Source organism: Dermochelys coriacea, chromosome 15 (assembly GCF_009764565.3).
Source record: "Dermochelys coriacea isolate rDerCor1 chromosome 15, rDerCor1.pri.v4, whole genome shotgun sequence".
NCBI lineage: Eukaryota > Metazoa > Chordata > Testudines > Dermochelyidae > Dermochelys > Dermochelys coriacea.
The window spans coordinates 21555889-21574428 of NC_050082.1; the positions used below are offsets into that span (position 1 = coordinate 21555889).

The following is an 18540-nucleotide window of genomic DNA, read 5'->3' on the forward strand; positions in this document are numbered from 1 at the left end:
TCATGCTGTACCACTGTTGTTTTTCACCAGCCATCTGTTCCATTTTATACAACACTTAAGCAACAATTTCACAGCCATTACCAGCCTGCGGTAATGACACAGGCTGAAAGCTAAGTGCTAACTTGTTGTAAACTACAAAGAAAACTGGGAGATGTTAAAACAGATACTTTGATAAATGAAAAGGGGCAGCTCCGACATTTTAATTGCATGATTTGAAGCCTCTTTTTATCACTGGAGTAAACGTGATGTTTAGTGGGTCATGAGATGGAATTGGGAAATCACGGTCTTTATGTGCTTAGGAAAACGTGTTTGATTTCAGGGGTGATGTATCAGTTCAGGGAGTTCCCGCTATACCTTCCTCCTCTCTTGCCTCGCACCCTGCCAGCACTCACTGGTTTCCAGTAGGTGAATTCTCCCAAGTGCGTTGCTTATGTAGACTGATTTATGAAGAAGATGGTAAGCTCTACAAAAGTTTCATAGCTGCAGACCAGGAGTAAACAATATGCTATAGTTTATATAAAGCAAACAATGATGCAAAGCACAGAAAAATATATGGATAGATAGTAGAAACTTTTCTTGACTGAATGGTTATTGAACATGCAGAGCTGAGGAGCAGGGGGATGTCTTTGGCTGGTTGGTTGGTCTCTCTCTCGATTTCCCCCCTCCCCCGTATATTAGTAAAACCAGGTGGGTGGTGGGGAGCCGAGATCCTTCGGGGGGGGGGGGGGGGAAGGTTCCCAGCAGTGGGGAGAGGGAGCCAGGAGCCTCTGGGCAGTACCAGCGCTCTCTGTGGGGAGCCTCTAGGCAGCAGCCCCGCTGCCCCTGGGCTCCCCACTCCCAGCCAGGCTGTGCCCACCCGACTCCCCACCCTCCCCCAGTGAGGAGTTGGAAGCTGGGTGGGTACAGCCTGGCTGGGAGCGGGGATCCCAGGGGGCAGTCTGGCTCCGAGTGGGGAGCAGGGCCAGCACAGTCTGGCTGGGAGCCCGGGGGGGCAGCCAGGCTCCGAGTGGGGAGCAGGGCGGGCACCACGTGGCTGGGAGTGGGGAGTCCGGGGGCAGTGTGGCTCTAGCTGGAGCTCCCCACTCACCCCGATGACATCCCGACTTTCTTGTCAATGTCACGGTTCCAGCATGGAGCCATGAAATTGATAAGAATGACAGACAACAGCCAATGTAACTAATGCGGTGTCTATACCAGGGGTCGGCAACCTGTGGCACGCGAGCCGATTTTTACTAGCATGCTGCTGCCAGCCAGGGTCCTGGCCGCCAGCCCCGCTCAGCCCGCTGCCAGCCTGGGTGAAGGGAACCCCTGATCAGCAGCAGGCTGAGTGGGGCTGAGGGCCAGGACCCAGCTGGCAGGAGCCAGTGGAACCCCAGACCAGCAGCAGGTGAGCCGCTGCCAGTCTGGGGTTCTGTCCGCCACTCAGCTCAGCCCACTGACAGTCTGGGGTTCCAGCCACCGGCCTCTTGCCAGCCGGGGTCCTGGCCATCAGCCTCGCTCAGCCTGCTACTGGCCTGGGATACCAGCCGCCTGCCCCGCTCACCTCGCTGCTGGTCTGGGGTTCCAGCCAGGGTCCGGGCCTCCAACCCTGCTCAGCCCTCCTGCCGGCTTGGGGTACCGGCAGCCAGTCCAGGGCTCTGCTCCTTGCCTGGGCCCAGCGCTCTGCAGCCCTTATCAAAAATTACACTACAGTTAGCTTGAAAACTTGAAAACTTAAAAACTTTGTATATTACAGTAATCGTTAAAAAATGTATAATGTTGATAGATACATAGGTTTGATGAAATAAAGTAGTTGTATTTATGTCCCTGTGCTTAATTTGTGTTTTCGATGATTTACCTTCTAAAAAAATCTTGCATGTTTCGCACCCCCAGAAAGGGCATCTCGGACCCCCAGGGGGCGTGTACCCCAGGTTAAGAACCACTGTAGTAAATTGATAAGATCTGCATTTTAATTAAATTTTAAATGAAGCCTCTTAAACATTTTAAAAACTTTGTTTACTTTACATACAACAGTAGTTTAGTTATATAATATAGACTTATAGAGAGAGACCTTATAAAAACGTTAGAATGTATGACTGGCACACGAAACCTTAAATTAGAGTGAATAAATGAAGACTCGGCACACCACTTCTGAAAGGTTGCCGACCCCTGGTCTATACATATGCTGCGTTGCCCTAACTACACCAACATAAGCCCTATGCCTCTTGTGGGGGTGGAGTTATGATGTCAGTGTAGTAGGGCACTTACATCGGCGGAAGCAAAGCTGTAGTGAAGACACTGACATAATTAGGTCAATGTAAGCTACTTTACATTGACCTAACTCTGTAGTGTAGACCAAGCTTATGAAGTCTGCAATGAGTGACTAAATGTGCTTGTCATGTGGTCCCTGACTCTGTCCTCCGCTGGACATGCTGAGAACTGTGAGTCAATGTGGCGAATGAAGGCGATATCTGTGCTGTGTTTAAAATGTCATATTTACCTCAGTTTAATTGCTTGACATTGTTCTGCCCATCTGCATGAATTTAAATCAAAGGAGGATGTTAGGGGTAAACAAACAGGAAATGAAATAATGAGATAAAATATAGGAAAACAAGGGGGAAATACCTACCTGCCTGTTTGTAGCCAGGTTAAGAGGCTTATTTTTCCAAGGTCACAGCCTAAGATCAAAGGGACACTAAACAGTTTAAGGCTCCTGCTTAGAGAGGAAGGAGGGGGAATTGGCAGCAGCTGTTGGAGGTGAGCCTCTGACAGAGGGTTCATCTTCACTGCACAGTTAATCTTGGTTCTTTCCCAGGTATTGGCAAAAGCCCACCTACCATCCACACAGACAGACCTCTGACCCAGGCTAGGAGGTGCTTTAAGACCAAGCTAGTTTACCAAGATGGGAGTGAGGGTTAGAACCCAGTCTCCATCTTTAACTCATGCTGTAAGCTATCCATTTTGCAATGAGGTTGCAGGCAAAATCTCTTGAGTGCTGATAGTGCTCCAATGCCATCCCATGATTTCCACTGATGGACAGATAAGTTCTCCCACAATTGACTTGGAAAATATCCTAAAGTATCTCAGTACAAAGAACAACAGGAAATGCTCCCAGATGCACCTGGGTGAGTGCAGAAACAGAGAGGACACAGTAACCTGGGTAGAGCTTTGCCGTGGGGATGCTCGCACCTGGTCTAGGCTAACGTAGGTGCTCAGACCCGGTTGCCAATCACCCAGGTTAACAAAGCAGTTTAGACACACCATAATGAGAGAATATGGCAACACAGTGTGTTTTTCCCAGCCCAAAAGTAAGGGGTCTGGGCTGAATGGAATTTATCAAAAACTTACAAGGAAGGGATAAAGTGTAGGTGAGAACAGATGGGCATAAACATTTGTTGTTTTGACTATTTCTCTGCTTTTTATATATCTGTGGGTGAATAAACAATACGTTTGTTTTGAAGTTGTTTTGGGATCACGTCAACCCCAGTGGATCAAAGGCTCCCAGAGAGAAGTTTTCTTGCAGATTTCAAATACCTTTGGGCCTGTTGTGTTACAGGGGGGGCTGCAACCCAGAAATCCAGTCCAAATGTGGTTGAACTGTAGGGTTTTTTTCCCTGAGAGAGATGCAAGAAGAGATGCCTGTGGGGTGCGTTCAAGAGGGGCTGCAAAGGTATCTAAAACACAGCTTGCCTTGTAACCATAGCAGTCAGACACAAATTTAAAAAAAGATTTGGAAGAAGTAAATTGAAGCCTGACAACAGTCATATAAAAGCTTCAAGTTCCTTCAGTTTTAGGTCTGTTTGTTGACAAATAATGTACCTTTTGTTGGCATTAACCCAATCTCTTCCAGGTCACTCCTTTGTAATTAAGTGTAAGTGTCAAGGTAAATTGGGTGAAGAGAATTCTGCAGTGCAATATTGGCAAACAAAATACGAGGACGCTCCTGAGAAAATGAATGAACTGGCTTTTGTTGGAGTCAAAGCTTCAGTGGTAATTACAGGAGCATGTATAACTGACTGCACTAAAAAGAGCTAGTAACCTCTAATTCTGCAGAAAACAGCAATCTAGTTCTATTATTGTTTTCAGTAAAATTAAAGGTTTAGGACTTGTAATAGATGACTAAATTAGACCTTATCAAAACCCTTCTAAAGAAATTCTCAGCCTTAGACTTCAATTACTCTGGGAAGGCATGCAAGAGCCCCTGTTTGTGTTGAAACATCAGAAGTGAATGTCAAGGGTAAACAAGCTCAAGTTGTCTCTCTGTTTGTGTGTCCATCCTGCTGCTTTGCTTCACCACACCGTCTCTTAAAGAAATGCAGATAGAAGATAACAAAGGAGAGAGGTAGTGGCTGCAGCTGTATTTTTTGGTACTTTTAAAATTGTTTTTCTATGGAAACAGAAGATTTCTTCTAAGTCTGTGGCCACTTCTTTAGCAGAACTGAGACATTGGCTTCAATTCTCATTTACACTAAGGCAGTGTAAAAGAGAATTTACACCAGTGAACTGTGGATGTAAAAGGCTACTAGTATGCTAGAGAGGAAAGATGGTCTGGCTAATAGTTACGGTGCTAGCCTAGGATGTGGGAGACCTGGGTTCAAGCTCCTGCACTGCCACAGATTTTCTGTGTGACCTTGGACAAGTTGTTTAGCATTTCTGTGCATCAGTTTTCCAACTGCAAAATGGGGTAAACAGCACTTCCTCGCCTCACAGGGTGTTGAGGTGCTTACTATGGTAATGGGGTGTATGTGCACATATAAGTGCCTTATGTAGATTCATACCCATTTTGTACTGATGTCAATGATTGTGTGGGGCAGCAATGATGCAGACTGATTTTCCAATACGAGTCCCTTCACAATGTCCTAATCCCACAGTGGCATGCTATAATTAGCAGTACTGTTTTGGTGACCACTCTGGAAAGCTGCACCAGGTGTGCGTATGGCAGTATGAATGTGTGAATTCATTGTCACAGCTGCCTGATCCCGAGAGGTGCTGCGCACCCACAACACCCAATGAAATCATTTAGGCCCAGCTCATGAACAACATTTCGGCTCCTAACTCCCATGTGGGTCTTCCGTTAGTTCTCACTGGTGGGACAGAAAGTAGGCAGAGCAGGGACAGAAATTTCCCATCACTAAAGTCATTGGGACTAGCTGAAGTTGCAGACTGGCATCAGTTTCCATCCGCCTTGCCTTGTTTTCCTTTCTCTGGCACATGCTCTCTAGTAAACCTGCCTGGCCTGCACGTTAATTTCTCAAGCTCTGATCAGGCCATTGGTGCGTCTTCCTGAGGGATCTTTATAACTATGAATGGACAGTGCATGCTGCATATGATACAGCATATTGTGAAATTGGCATAGAAGACTCTGAGTACAAATTATCTGGTCTCCACATCATAATCCCTACTGATGTGCTAAGGAAATTGCTAAATAGCAATAGCTACCATTGTGCTATCAGAAGAATAAAAAAGATACCATCTATCACCTCCAGTCAGAATCATAGAATCATAGAATATCAGGGTTGGAAGGGACCTCAGGAGGTCATCTAGTCCAACCCCCTGCTCAAAGCAGGACCAATCCCCAACTAAATCATCTCAGACAGGGCTTTGTCAAGCCTGACCTTAAAAACCTCAAAGGAAGGAGATTCTATAGAAAGAATCCCATGCCCCTTTTTACTCTGTCAGGAATCTGTTCTTAAAAGATTCCATAGGAAGTCTTGTCGAGAGGGAGAGCCAGTAATGCTTTCTACTGTTCATGACATCTCTGTGTTTGCAAAAAGTATCACTCACATTCTTTTTGTTTTCTTAATGAAAACATGCTGAATGCATTTTGAATATGAGATTTTGTATATTTAATTTGTAATTAAATTGGCATCTCGTGACATCTCATGGGTTGGGATATTTGACCGCAACATTTTTTATTTAAAAAAAAAAACAAAAAACGTTGAAAGCCAAAATATGACATCACTGGAAACTCCCAATTCACCAGCATTAAATAAAGCTGGAGTAAAAAGGGACAATGCCAATGTGGCTTAGTGCACACATTTAGATGTTTTTGTGGGCGGGGGGAAAGAAGAGAGAATTAGGGGTCACAAAATCGGAAGTTAAAAAACAAAAGAAAGAAAACAGATTCCTAAATTAACTATTTTTGCTGCAGCACTGGTAACCTCAAATCAGCTGCATTGGGATATTGCATAAGAACCAGGAAATGTGTCTCTGTCCCCCTTTTTAGCCAAGGCTTTCTAGTCTTCACCACTCCCATCACCATCTTGCAAACAAGCCACAATCTTGCAAACAGGTACATGCATAATTTTGTGTACTTACTTAACTTTGTGCATGTAAGTAGTCCCATTGAAATTGGACAACCCATTTGTGTAAAGATAAGCATGTGCCTAAGAGTTTGCAGGATCACGGCCTGTAGAACCAATGGTGGCCAAAAGCATAATTGAGCAGGCTAATTTCCACTGTCAAATTGACACAGAGAAACTTACAATGAAGTAGCATAAATGGTGACAAATTGTAGTAGAGCTTTAAAATTCTTTTGGTTTTAGCGATCTAATGTATTATGGGAAGAAAATGTAAATACAGATCTATTTACCATTATATCACTAACATTATTATCTTGTTCCTTTAAACTATGGGAAGGTTTAATTCCATTATATCTTTACTTCCTACCAATGTGGTCCATCTGTAATGAGCTGCAGCATCTCCAGAGGACCAGTAATGAGAAAAAAAATGAAGATCCATGTAACAGCTTGGAAATGAAATTCTGTATCTAATTGTTGACATATCCTCTTGTTCCTCTTAGGGCAAAGGTGAAGAAAGGTGTGAACATTTTCAGTGTAAGAGCCAGCAGCCCATACTTATGGGACATTAGAGAGAGCGTGGATTATACTGGGAAATATGCCCCAGCTGTCATTGTTTGTCAGAGGAAATCTACTACCTCGGAAAACAGGTAGGTCATTTACAATAGTTTTACATTTTGTAAATGAGGTAATTTTGCTTTTTTCAAAACAGATGTATCTGCTTTGCTATGGTATTAATATAACTTTTATTATAGTTTCTAAATACACACAGTAAGTGTATAAATGGAAAAACTGATGCTGTCTTTAGTTTAAAATATTCTGCTTACTGTACTGTATATACTCTAAATTCATTTTGATTGCCTAAATGAAATGAAAACTACCAGGAATTTCACAGTGTTTAAAAGGACTTGCCTCATCTCTCTGAATTTAGTTCAGCCAGTTTAGTCTCTTCAAATTATTTGCTTCTGAACTGGTCAGGCATTATATTAGTGGCTTGTTAATTACAGTCTTCAATTTGTATCCTTAGCTTTTGAGAAGGAACTAAGAAACACACACCAGGCTTCAACCCATGTTCTTGTCAGTGAATTTTTAATCCACATTCAGAGAAGTGATATTCAGATCCTAAATTATTGGACGTGATGCAATAATTTAGGTAGGACACTGACTCCAAAAACAATATTTGGTTAGCAGTTGTTCCAGTTTCTAATCACAGTTGAGTGTTTTTAAGAATAAATGTTTGACACCTTTTTGTTTCACTTCATTCACTATTCCTGGGAAAGCGTGGAGAGGGGAGATCATGTTGGTAAGGAGCTAACTGGCTAGAGATTTGTTATATTAATTACTGTTACTATTAAACTTGCATGATGAAGATGAAGGTCAGATTCTGCAGTGATTTACCTGCTGTGAAATGCCATTGAAATGTATTGGGTTTGCACGGGGTGCAAGATTTGGCCCATTTTAATGAAAAACCTCTTACCTCTAGATAAACGGGAAGCTTGATGGCTCTGGAATATAGGAAGGAAGGGAAGGGGGACTTCCTTTACTTTCCAGACATAAATCTGTTTCCCCCCACACACTAGAATTCAATCTCAAAATCCCCCCCACACTCCCGCTGATATGGTATCCTCCACTTCCTCCCCTAAGCCATATATCATCTCATAGCTGGCTGAATTTTAGTGGCTGGGGAAGGAATCTATATATGCTCAAGGTCACAGTCTTTTCCTCAATAAAAGAATCAGAAAGCTTCTTAAAAGGCCTGATTCAACGCTCACTGAAGTCAATGACAGCCGTTTCATTCATTTCGGTGGGCTTTGGATCAGGCCCAAAGCAATTATGACAGTGAATTATCTCCATTTTTGGGGGCTGTGTTCTGTAGTGCAGCGCAGCATTTCCCTGCTCCTCTTTCAGTAATGGTAAAATGTAGTGTGATATCAAGGATGGAACAACGTTTGGCTACTTATTCCATTTCAGTGTTCTCCTAAGCCTAAGCATTCAGTGCCTGCCGTTAATATGTGCCAGTTTTCATTAGATCATTACATAAGTTTAACCAGTAATTGAAGTATCTTCCCTATCTTTCCACATACTGACTATAGAGAATGACTTAGTAGTACTGCAAATATGGTAGTAATGTGATTCAGGCTCCAGTCCTGCAATAAGCTCTGCATGAGCAGACCCCTGTATCCCAGCAGAGCACCATTATTATCAAGTCTGTGCCCATGTAGAGTTCATTGCAGGTTTGGGGCCTCAGTTATCTAAGGCAGGTGAGAACAAAGATTAATTAGGGGGAGCTAGTCAGGCTTTTAGGTTGACTAGGTGGTATCCATGCCAGGTCCTCAAAGGTTCTGGATCCATGTTGCTTATTATAAGAAATGTAACTCAGTATCTATTTTGAATTTAATTAAAACACTTATAAAATCAAGAAAACATATCACCAAAGCTAAGCTACTACTACCACTACCACTAAACTAAAAATGGAGCATTACAACAATCAAATCAAGATCAAATTAGGCTCAGTACTAGACTAGAATTACATCCTCAAAATAACTGAGTGATCAAATGAATGCTAAAAATAATCAATTCTTACGATGAATTTTAAAGAGGATTCTAAGAAGATAACTGTCCACTTGTTTTTAAATCCTGATTAAAGAATTTTACCAAATTTATCAGATCTATCATTTAAATGGTTAAGTATCTTAACACTGAAATCAATATATTTACCTAATGTCTGGACCACAATTTTACAGCTAATTAAAGCTTCCTTGTTAGACTTAATTTCTTGTGTGGTAGCTAAAACTTTTCTTCCCCTCCCTCCAACACAGATACTATAATACAGACCTCAATTGAACACTGCCCTGAGGTTTCTAGTACTTTGTGCTCGTTGTTGAGAGAGACAGTTTTGTCACTTGTGCTTTTGGGGCATAATCTTGCATCACTGAAGGAGTTCTGGATTTACACTGCTGCGACAAGTCAAACCGGGAAGTCTGTGGTGGAGCAGGGATTTGGATTCAGGTCTCCTGAGTTCCAAGCATTCTTCCTTCTTGTGGCAGCCCTATTTAGGGAAGCAGAAATGCTCAGCTTCAAGTTACATATAGGGCAACCTAAACCTGTAAAAAGTTTCTGCCGCCTAGTATGTGCTCAGACACAGAGTTCTTCATGTTTATTTGGGCAGATAATACATGATGAATAATGAAACAGAAACCCAAAAGAGAAACCGAAGGATGGCACAACTTGATGCTTCAATCATTTTTCAGTGTTTCCCAAGTCAAAGCATTTCTGAGTCACTGATTCATTCATAGAGAAAGTTATTTCTATAAGCTTTTTTTCTTGTGGTTTAGGTGGAAATGGAGGGAATTTAAATAGAGGGTTGTACAGTGTAAGGACTGTACAGATGTTACAGGTATCAAACTCATCTACTAATCATAGAGGTCATGATTTAGTTTGTTATAAATTCACACTTGCATGAGGGTGAATGTGAAGAATCGAGGAGTGTGGGAGACTTTATGGTTGCATCTCCATTAATCTGGAACGTTGTCACCAGCGTGTAATAAAAAGGGCACTGAAAACGTCAAATGATATTTGACAGCTGTGCTTAATTAGTTATTCTGATACAAACTCAAATATTTTCTGTTAATATTCATTCAAAAACATCCTGCTGGTTGTGATAATATTTATATGTTAATCCTGTTATGATAAGCTTTTAGTGCCAAAACCTCTCAAAACAAAAGAGTGATATATTTCAAAACTTATATAAAGAAACGAGGCATCCCGTTCAGGCATCCCGTTATGTTTGTCACTAGCACAAGTGTCTCCTTAATCCGTGAAATTACACCTGTCACAGTAAGTTAGCTTTATTAACACTATTTCCTGATCCATGTAAAACTATCAGGATCACAAAAGCATGGAATCTCAAGTTAATTAACATGGCCACCTTTGCATTCATGGGATTAGATCTCTGATTTTTAAGAATAATTAAACAATATGTATATAGAGTCTGAAGAATTTCTAAAAGAACTCCAGAAGCAAACAACTTGATAAGAGTTCAATATTTAACTGTTATCCATTCTGTATATTTAGCACCGTTAAACATGCAAAGATAAAAAGGAATTATTTGCCAATATGAGCTCTCTTCCTCCTCATTATAATGCTTGATCTTACTCCTAAAAGTGAGTGGCAAAACAGGCATGAGTAATATTTAATAAGGAAATCAACATGCTGAATAAGGCATTCCTAATATTTTAAATTTCATTTACATATTAACCAGCATAGTGACAAAAAGATGTTTTCAAAAGTAAAACGAAGTCCAGAGTTTTCGTGACTACAGAAAGTCAGATGGAATAAAGCAAAAATAAATGGATATGATTGAATGGGACTTTCTAGATGATATCACGATACTGTCTAGATGAGTTTATTTCCTCTGATCCAGATAATAGTAAGGACAGGTTTGTGTTTTTGTATTGCCTGTGTGACCTTGGACAAGTCATTTAGTCTCTGTGCACCTCAGTTCCCCAGCTGTAAAATGGGAAAGATAGCAACTCCCTACCTCATCGGAGTGTCATGAGGACAAATACATTAAAGATTGTGAGAGGCTCAGATGCTACAGAAGTGGGTGCCATAGGTATCTGAAATAGATGACAGTTAAAGCTAATTAAGTGACTCTATTACTGTTTAAATCAGCGGTTCTCAAACTGTGGGTTGGGATGTGTAACAGGGTCCATGATCTGCCCCTCTTCCTGGTGCCCACTTGCTGCCCCCAATAAGGCTCAGAGGCTTCAAGGTTGTGTAACACCCCGTGTCTTTATTTATTTAAGATTATCCCACCACTAGTATCTAGCTATATACAAGCTTAACAGGATTAGTCCCCTCCTTTACAGGCAGAGTCAGCCTTCAGCTTGGAGGCCTCCAGTTCCCTCCCTCCCTGACTGACTGACTTACTTCTCCCTGGCTGCCCCTGGCCTTCTGGCTCCCTCCCAACCATTAACACCCTTGGCTTGTCAGGCCAGCAGGTGTTGCCAATCCTCAAGCCAGCATCAGGCCTTTTCCATCAGCCCCAATCTGTTTCCCCTGATTGGAGCTAACTGGGCAGGGGCTAATTAGGTGCTTTTGCACCAGCACCCTGTTACAGACCCCAAAGTGGGTCACGATCCCATTTTAATGGGGCTCGGGGCCAAAGCCCGAGTCCGAGGGCTTCAGCCATGGGCAGCAGGGCTCAGGTTACAGGCCTCCTGCCTGGGGCTGAAGCCCTTGGGCTTCGGCTTTGGCCCCTGGCCTGGGGAGATGGGGCTTTGGCTTTACCCACCCACCCTGGGTAGGCTGGGATCAGGCTTAGGTCCCCCGTCCTGGAGTCCTGCAGTAATTTTTATTGTCAGAAGGGTCTCTCGGTGCAATGAAGTTTGAGAACCCCTACTTTAAATCCATGAATACTACATTTTGTCAATTGAATGTATATTGGAGTATTCAATATATTTTTCCATCCACCCAGGTCAAAAATAGGGATGGGCAAACTTGGAAAGTCTTGGAGAAGTCTGGATCCAAACTAGGCAAATCTTCTTAGTCCCCAAATTCAGTGAAAATGTAGCCAGGCTTTGTCCTGAGATTTCTAGTACTTTGTGCTTATTGCTGGGAAAGAGAATTTGCCAAGATGGGGTTTCTTACGATTTTTTACCACTTACACTTTTGGGGCATAATCCTGCACCCTTGAACGAGTTCTGGATTTACACTGCTATAACAGACTGTAGTCAGAAATCTGGCCGATTATTAAGCGAGTCTATGGGCCAAATTTGGCTTTCAGCTGCATCTGTGTGGCTCTCACTGAAGCCAATATGTGATAATATGTATATGTTAATCCTATTACAATAACAGCTTATGACAATTCCTCTTTGGCTGATGGCAGAACTTGTCCCTGTGTATGTCATTTTCCATAAAGACGTATCCTAATCTGAGGTACTTAAATTTTCCCCATGGTTATCCAAAGAGTATGAGATAAACTAAATATTATCTGGAGATAAGAGAAGAGGGAGCATATGGTAACAGTCCCTTTGATTTACCCACACTTCATTTTTATTACATGCAGTCTGGGATGTTTAGTATCCCGCATTTCTCGTTTTCAAATCAAGTATGGAATCTCACGTTAAATTATTTAACATCTAGTTTTGGTGTTATAACTGCAGTGAGTTACTGCCTCATTCCTGTACGTGTTGCAGCTGCCATTACATTTGATAAAGGTCTCTAGGGTGTTGTAAGCCTAAAATACTGTGCGGCTTTCTCCACTGGAGCTACAAAAGCAACAAATTTGACATAAATAACAGTCTAATAGCAACAATAATTATATCACGTGGGTTGCTGGTATTCATCAAAATGCTTCATAAACGTGGTCCAGCATTGTAGATCACTAGTGATGTTTTTTTCTCCAAGCTCCGTTTTCACATAGTTTTACCCACCAAGTATATATTAACACTAGGGGAGAGAAAATACTCTGTTCAGTAGAATTACCAAAACAAAAATAAAACAAAAACACTCCGTGGTATGTGTCCCATCCCATATGCTCTAGTTGACCTTAATGTAAATACGTGGACATGAAATTTCAATGAGAAAATGGTAATATAAGCCTTACGGGCTTTTGGACTAAATATACCTGGTATGTCATTGCAATAGTTGTACAAGCAACAGGAGGTTTTCTGTGCATGTGTAGGTAATTGTATGACAACCTAAGAGCATTTTTTGTTCTCCAGAGAAAAACCCCACTTGCGTGTGTTATGTTCAGAGAGATCTGCTTCACTTTGCATTCTTTTGGTAATGTAGTTTTCCACATCAGATTTGCCTGCCTCTTTTTCAAAGCTCTCCATGGACTCATCGTATCCTACTGCCCTAAGCTTATGTCCACCTGCTCCCTGAGCTATAAGCCATCGCCCAGCACCTTGTGTAGTCATTTTCACCAGTGCAAAAACTGTTACAGCTCTGGTTTGTAGTGTTTGCAGCATTCTGCACTGATGTAAATAGCTACACAAGGTGCAGGGTAATCTCTGGCCTCTTTTTTCTACTGCCTTGACTTTCTGAACATATATTCAGCTTGTGTACCAGCTGATCTCTTTGGTGCTTTACAAAATCCTCCAGTCTTGCCTTCCTTGTTTTTTCCTTCTGATTCTCCATGCTTGGGGGACTCATTGTCACTTGGTTTTACTCTGTTTATCTGGACCCAAGATCTTGAGTCACTTCACCTCTTTAAGCCTCCTTTGTTCTGCTCTGGACTTGCAATGATCGAGTAGCTGAGAGCAGAATAAGTAGAGTTGCCAACTTTCTGACTGCAAAAAACTGAATAGCCTTGTCCCGCCCCTTCTCTGAGGTCCCGCCCCTACTCAATCCATCCCCCCTCCCTCCATGGCTCACTCTCCCCCACACTCACTCACTTACTCATTTTGACAGGGCTGGGGCAGGGGGTTGGGGCACAGGAGGGGTGAGGGCTCCAGCTGGGGGTGCAGGCTCTGGAGTGGGGCTGGGAATGAGGAATTTGGGGTACAGGAGGGGGCTCTGGGTTGGGGTAGGGGGTTAAGGTGCAGGAGAGGGTGAGGGCTCTGTCTAGGGGTGCAGACTCAGGGATGGGGTTGGAGATGCGGGGTTCAGGGGGCTGGAGGGAGCAGAGGGAGGGGTATGGGGTGTGGGCTCTGGGAGAGAGTTTGTGTGCGGGAGGGGGCTCAGGGCTGGGACAGGAGGTTGCAGGAGAGGGTGAGGGCTCCGGGCGGGGCTTACTTCAAGTGGCTCCTGGAAGGGGCCCGCATGTCTCTCCAGCTCCTAGGTGCAGGGGCAGCCAGAAGGCTCAGTGCGCTGCCCCCAACCGCAGGTGCAGCCCCCACAGCTCCCATTGACCATGGTTCCCAGCCAATGGGAGCTGTGGAGCCGGCACTCGGTGCAGGGGCAGTGTGCAGAGCCTCCTGGCTGCTCCTGCACCTAGGAGCTGGAGAGATATGTCGGCCCCTTCCGGGAGCCACGTAGAGCCAGCCTCTGTGGCCATCTGGACTTTTAGTGGCCCGTCTGCTATGCTGACCGGAGCCACCAGGGTCCCTTTTCAACTGGGCGTTCTGGTTGAAAACCGGATGCCCAGCAACCCTAAGATAAGGCCCACTTTGCATATTGCTTTGGGAGTGTGACTAGCTGCTGATGAGTGACATAGAAGCTGTGACTGTCCAGATGAGGATTTTGTGACAATCACCACACTTTAGTCCTCTGTAGCCCAGATTGCAATAATGTGTTCTGCTCTGGGCTGCCCTAGCTGTATACTTGGAAGCTCCAGTCATTGCAGAAAGTAATTAGCTACTTCCTGAGTGGGGCAAGATACAGTACATAACACTTGGTCTAGGCACTGGCTTGTTTTTTGCATACAAATGCAACTAAAGACATTGCAGATTACCTTTAAATGCTAAATAGTGTGGGCACCCAGTTACTCCGACAGCAATTCTTGATTGGGACCCCAGTTATGCCGATTACATTTTACTGGGATATTCTGACTGTCAGCTTTTTGGAGAGTAAAACTTTTCTGAACCAGGCCCAGCCTTTGGGATTTCACTTCCCTTGGTCATCCGGCTTCAGGGTGAGCTACAGCACGTAATACAAGGCTTGTTTAATTTTGTACACTCGGTTTATGTTCTAACTTTGGTTGATTACTTGTTGTACTTGTAACGTCTCCTCTGCTGAGGTCTGCTGACATGAACCAGGAAAGCAGCAACTGTAGTGCCCCTTGTTGAGGGCTGTGTATGCAATTTGTGGTGTTATATAATTAATTTTTTTAAATTGTATGACATAAAATATTAAATAGAAAATGTCAATTTAATCGAATAACTAACGCGATTTTCAAGTGACTAGTAATTTTAGATGCCTTGATTTGGGGGGGCTCAAAGACACCTTAAAGGGGAATTTTCATAAAGCATTAATCACCTGCCCTTTGAAAATCAGGCATCTTTAAGGTGCCTTAAATTCAGCACTCCAAAATTAAGCCATGTAAAATTACTAGACAGCTTTGAAAATCTTGCTCTAAGCCACCATTAGGATCTTGACTGTATTAAATCAGGGAGAGATTATATGTTAATTTCATTCTGAAATATCAAAGTTCAGTTTGATTCTCTCTTCCCAGGCATTTAAGGGGAGGAGTAATCTAAGTCTCCCTGATTTTTTCATCAGTTGTAAATGCCCCTTCTCTGGCAGCTCTTGAGGCCCACATTGCACATCAGTTTGTTTTCAAAAAATTAAAAAATTCTATGCTGTTCCAGCCATCTGACTATTTAATTAATTGTTTTGGTGCCCTGAAAGTACCATATAGGTCTCTCCTCAAAAACGACATTTAAGCTCTCAGTATTTCAGGAGAGATTAGGCAGAACAGTTGCAAAGCCTCAATTTCTTGCTTAAAACTTTTGTTAAGACTTTAAAAAAATATTGATTTGTAGCTCCTTAGCTGATTCACATGTCAGTTATGCCAGTGTAAATCTGGAGTACCTCCAGTCTCTGCAGTGGATTTTGGTCACTGTAACCCATACAGAATTTGGCCTGACTGCTTCACTCTTCTCAATATTAACCTCTTTTCTATAATTTTCATAATAAAAGCTCTATTTTGTTCATCAGGAAACCATCTTTTCCTTAAGTATGTCTTACTAGTGCTAATGTGTAAGAGAAATGCATTGTGCTCATCTTGCTGCAAATCAAAGAGGAAGAGATGAAATATTAACCAACAAATCTTAGACAAAGGCACTGTTAGGGGACTTTTTGTACCTGTTTGTTTGAATGAGGCTCATTCATTTAAAAAACAAAAAGAATCCAGGCAAACACTTCAAAGGCATGTAGATAGGCTCTTGGCATCTTGGAGGTGGACCTAGTTTCTATAGCCATGACATTTAGATAAAGAAGGTAGCACAGGGCACTTCAGCTGTCATTACAAAGATGAAGATTTCTTTTAATCTTTGCTGAACTTTAATGTGCTCCAGAGGAAGGGAACATAGCAGGGTTTCTTTGTGAGCACAATGTTATTAAAAATAAGGTAAAAGTGACAATTAATGTTGAACTGTTGACATAATCTCTTGCAGCATTCTGCAAGAAAAAGGATTCTTTCCCTGGTTCAGTGGAGTATTGCTCTTTTCAAATGAATTATTTGTCATAACTTATGTTTGTATAGCACATTCCAATCTCCAAATGGTTTGCAAATGATGGTATACAGGAGTTACTTCAGTGGTAGGGGCTTATTACCATTTTTAAATGATTAGAGATGCGAACACCTCCTGGGTGCAACATACATAACTTAGCAGCTCACAGCAACAATATTGAACAGTTTAGGACAATGAGCTTGTGTCTCCATTCTGCTAAAGCCTTTTTACACAACCTTGGTAACATAAAGGGACCTTAGGGTGGTGGGAGGGTTGGGGGGCAAGAGAGTGGATGAGAACATATCCCATGGAAGGGCCTCCCAGTTAGTGAGCTTCCAGCTCACGGCATAGTGGTTTCTCGGGTTATAACCAGAATTCACTGCAATATAGCCATTCTCCACTGCCCTGGACCCTTATGGGGCAGTAGGAAGCCAAGTATAAGTAGGTGCAGCCCTGGGTGCCTTCTGTTAGCCCAGAATATGTGGGTTTAAAGGCAGTATTGTCCTACATCTTGTGTCCCTGTCCCAAGTGCAAGAATGAAATAACTCAGAAGCAGGCCCAATATCTCCTTTATGCTGCCCTGCTACATCTCTTACAGAGAAAAAACCCAAGGTTACCATGTTTCACTGCTCACTTCAGGTGTACAGGCAGCTACGCAACCAATGATCCTGATCCAAAGCCCAGTCAAACGATTAAAGATCAGTGGGCTTTGGGTTAGGCCTGATTTGCCCTAGAAGCTGACTTCTCTTTCCTGTCTGGCACGCTAATTGAGTGTGTTGCTGTGACAGTCCATGATGGTAAATAAGCCAGTGGAACTGTTGGAAAGAATGGCAGTCTTGATGTTGGCCTGATAAAGCCCTGAGCAGTTATGTGCTAGATTGAAGTTGCTGACTCTCCACCATCTCCATTGCTAGAAACCACCATTCCCTCTCCATAGCTGTATGTCATGCCCTTCTGAAAAACATTTTCACACCACATAAAATGTCACAGTAGAAGGCAACCTGAGAGAGAATCTGCTTAATTCAGTTTGGATCAGTTCCATGTTTCACAAACACTAGCGTCAGGATGACCTCTCCTGACCTCATTTCAACAGTGACCCTGGGGTGGGACTTTGAACAGAAGGCATTTTGGCTTCAGGCAAAGTGTGCAGTGCTTGTAAGGAAAGATTAATTTAATTTCCTGTCCTATCTCATCTGAAAAGAGGGGATCAGAGGTAGACATTTTTATCAGAAAAAAAATCTATATATTTTTGAATTAAATGTTGTTGGTTTTTTGTATGAAAGAAAGAACAGAAAACAAAGATACAAGCATTACATATCTCTGTAACCCCAAAGAAAAGGAAAACTGATACATGCTGTTAAGTATATAGCAAACCTAGTACAGTACCTTATTCAAAAAAACAACGAAGAATTTAAGAATGGGAACACTAACATCATCGTCGTCATTGTCAGTTACTGATTTAGCTCAAGAGGTAGAGGTCAGTGGTGTGACCGATAAGCAATTACATTACATTTTTGCAGAGGATTCTGGGTTGAAACTCTGATGATGACCTGTGCAGGAAAAAATAGTATATGATCATGTAATTGAAGATTGTATTGCAATGCATACATGGAGGCAGAAATAAGATTGCCTGGGTCATTTTCATACATTTTAAGGAGTTCTCATGGCACACAAAGTTCTCTGTGGCACAAGATGTTGGTGATCTGACTTGTGTCCTCTGGAGACCTGAGTTTAACTCCTTCTATAAAGTTAGCTCAGTAGCCGAGTGATTGTCTGACTGGGCTGGAATGCCAGAGCTTGTCACTTAGGAGCCTCACAATGATTTTTCAATAGGTCATCCTAAATGGTCAGCACCTGTAAAATCAGTGAATAATACTAATACTTCATGTTTTTATCACCTTCATCGGAGGGTCATGCCCCAAGTTACTAAGCCTCAAATGCTCCTGTAAAACGGGTAAGCCAAGTGAATGATGCAGCAGTTCTCAAACTGTGGGTTGGGACCCCAAAGTGGGTCGGAACCCCCTTTTAATGGGGTCGCCAGGGCTGGCTCAGACTTGCTAGGGTCTGGGGCCGAAGCTGAGGTCTGAGCCTCATCACCTGGGGCTGAAGCTGAAGCCCAAGGGCTTCAGTCCTGGGCACTG

At 42.8% G+C, this 18540-nt stretch overlaps 1 protein-coding gene across 2 annotated transcripts in view; it reads left to right on the forward strand.

Annotated features, from left to right (window-relative positions):
* Window positions 1-18540, forward strand: part of TMEM132D (transmembrane protein 132D) — a 416624-nt gene that overhangs the window by 175180 nt on the left and 222904 nt on the right. For both annotated transcript variants that reach the window (XM_038373445.2, XM_038373446.2), the window contains exon 3: window positions 6782-6928. In XM_038373445.2, coding sequence (XP_038229373.1) covers window positions 6782-6928 — 147 coding nt within the window. The remainder of the gene's footprint in view (window positions 1-6781; window positions 6929-18540) is intronic.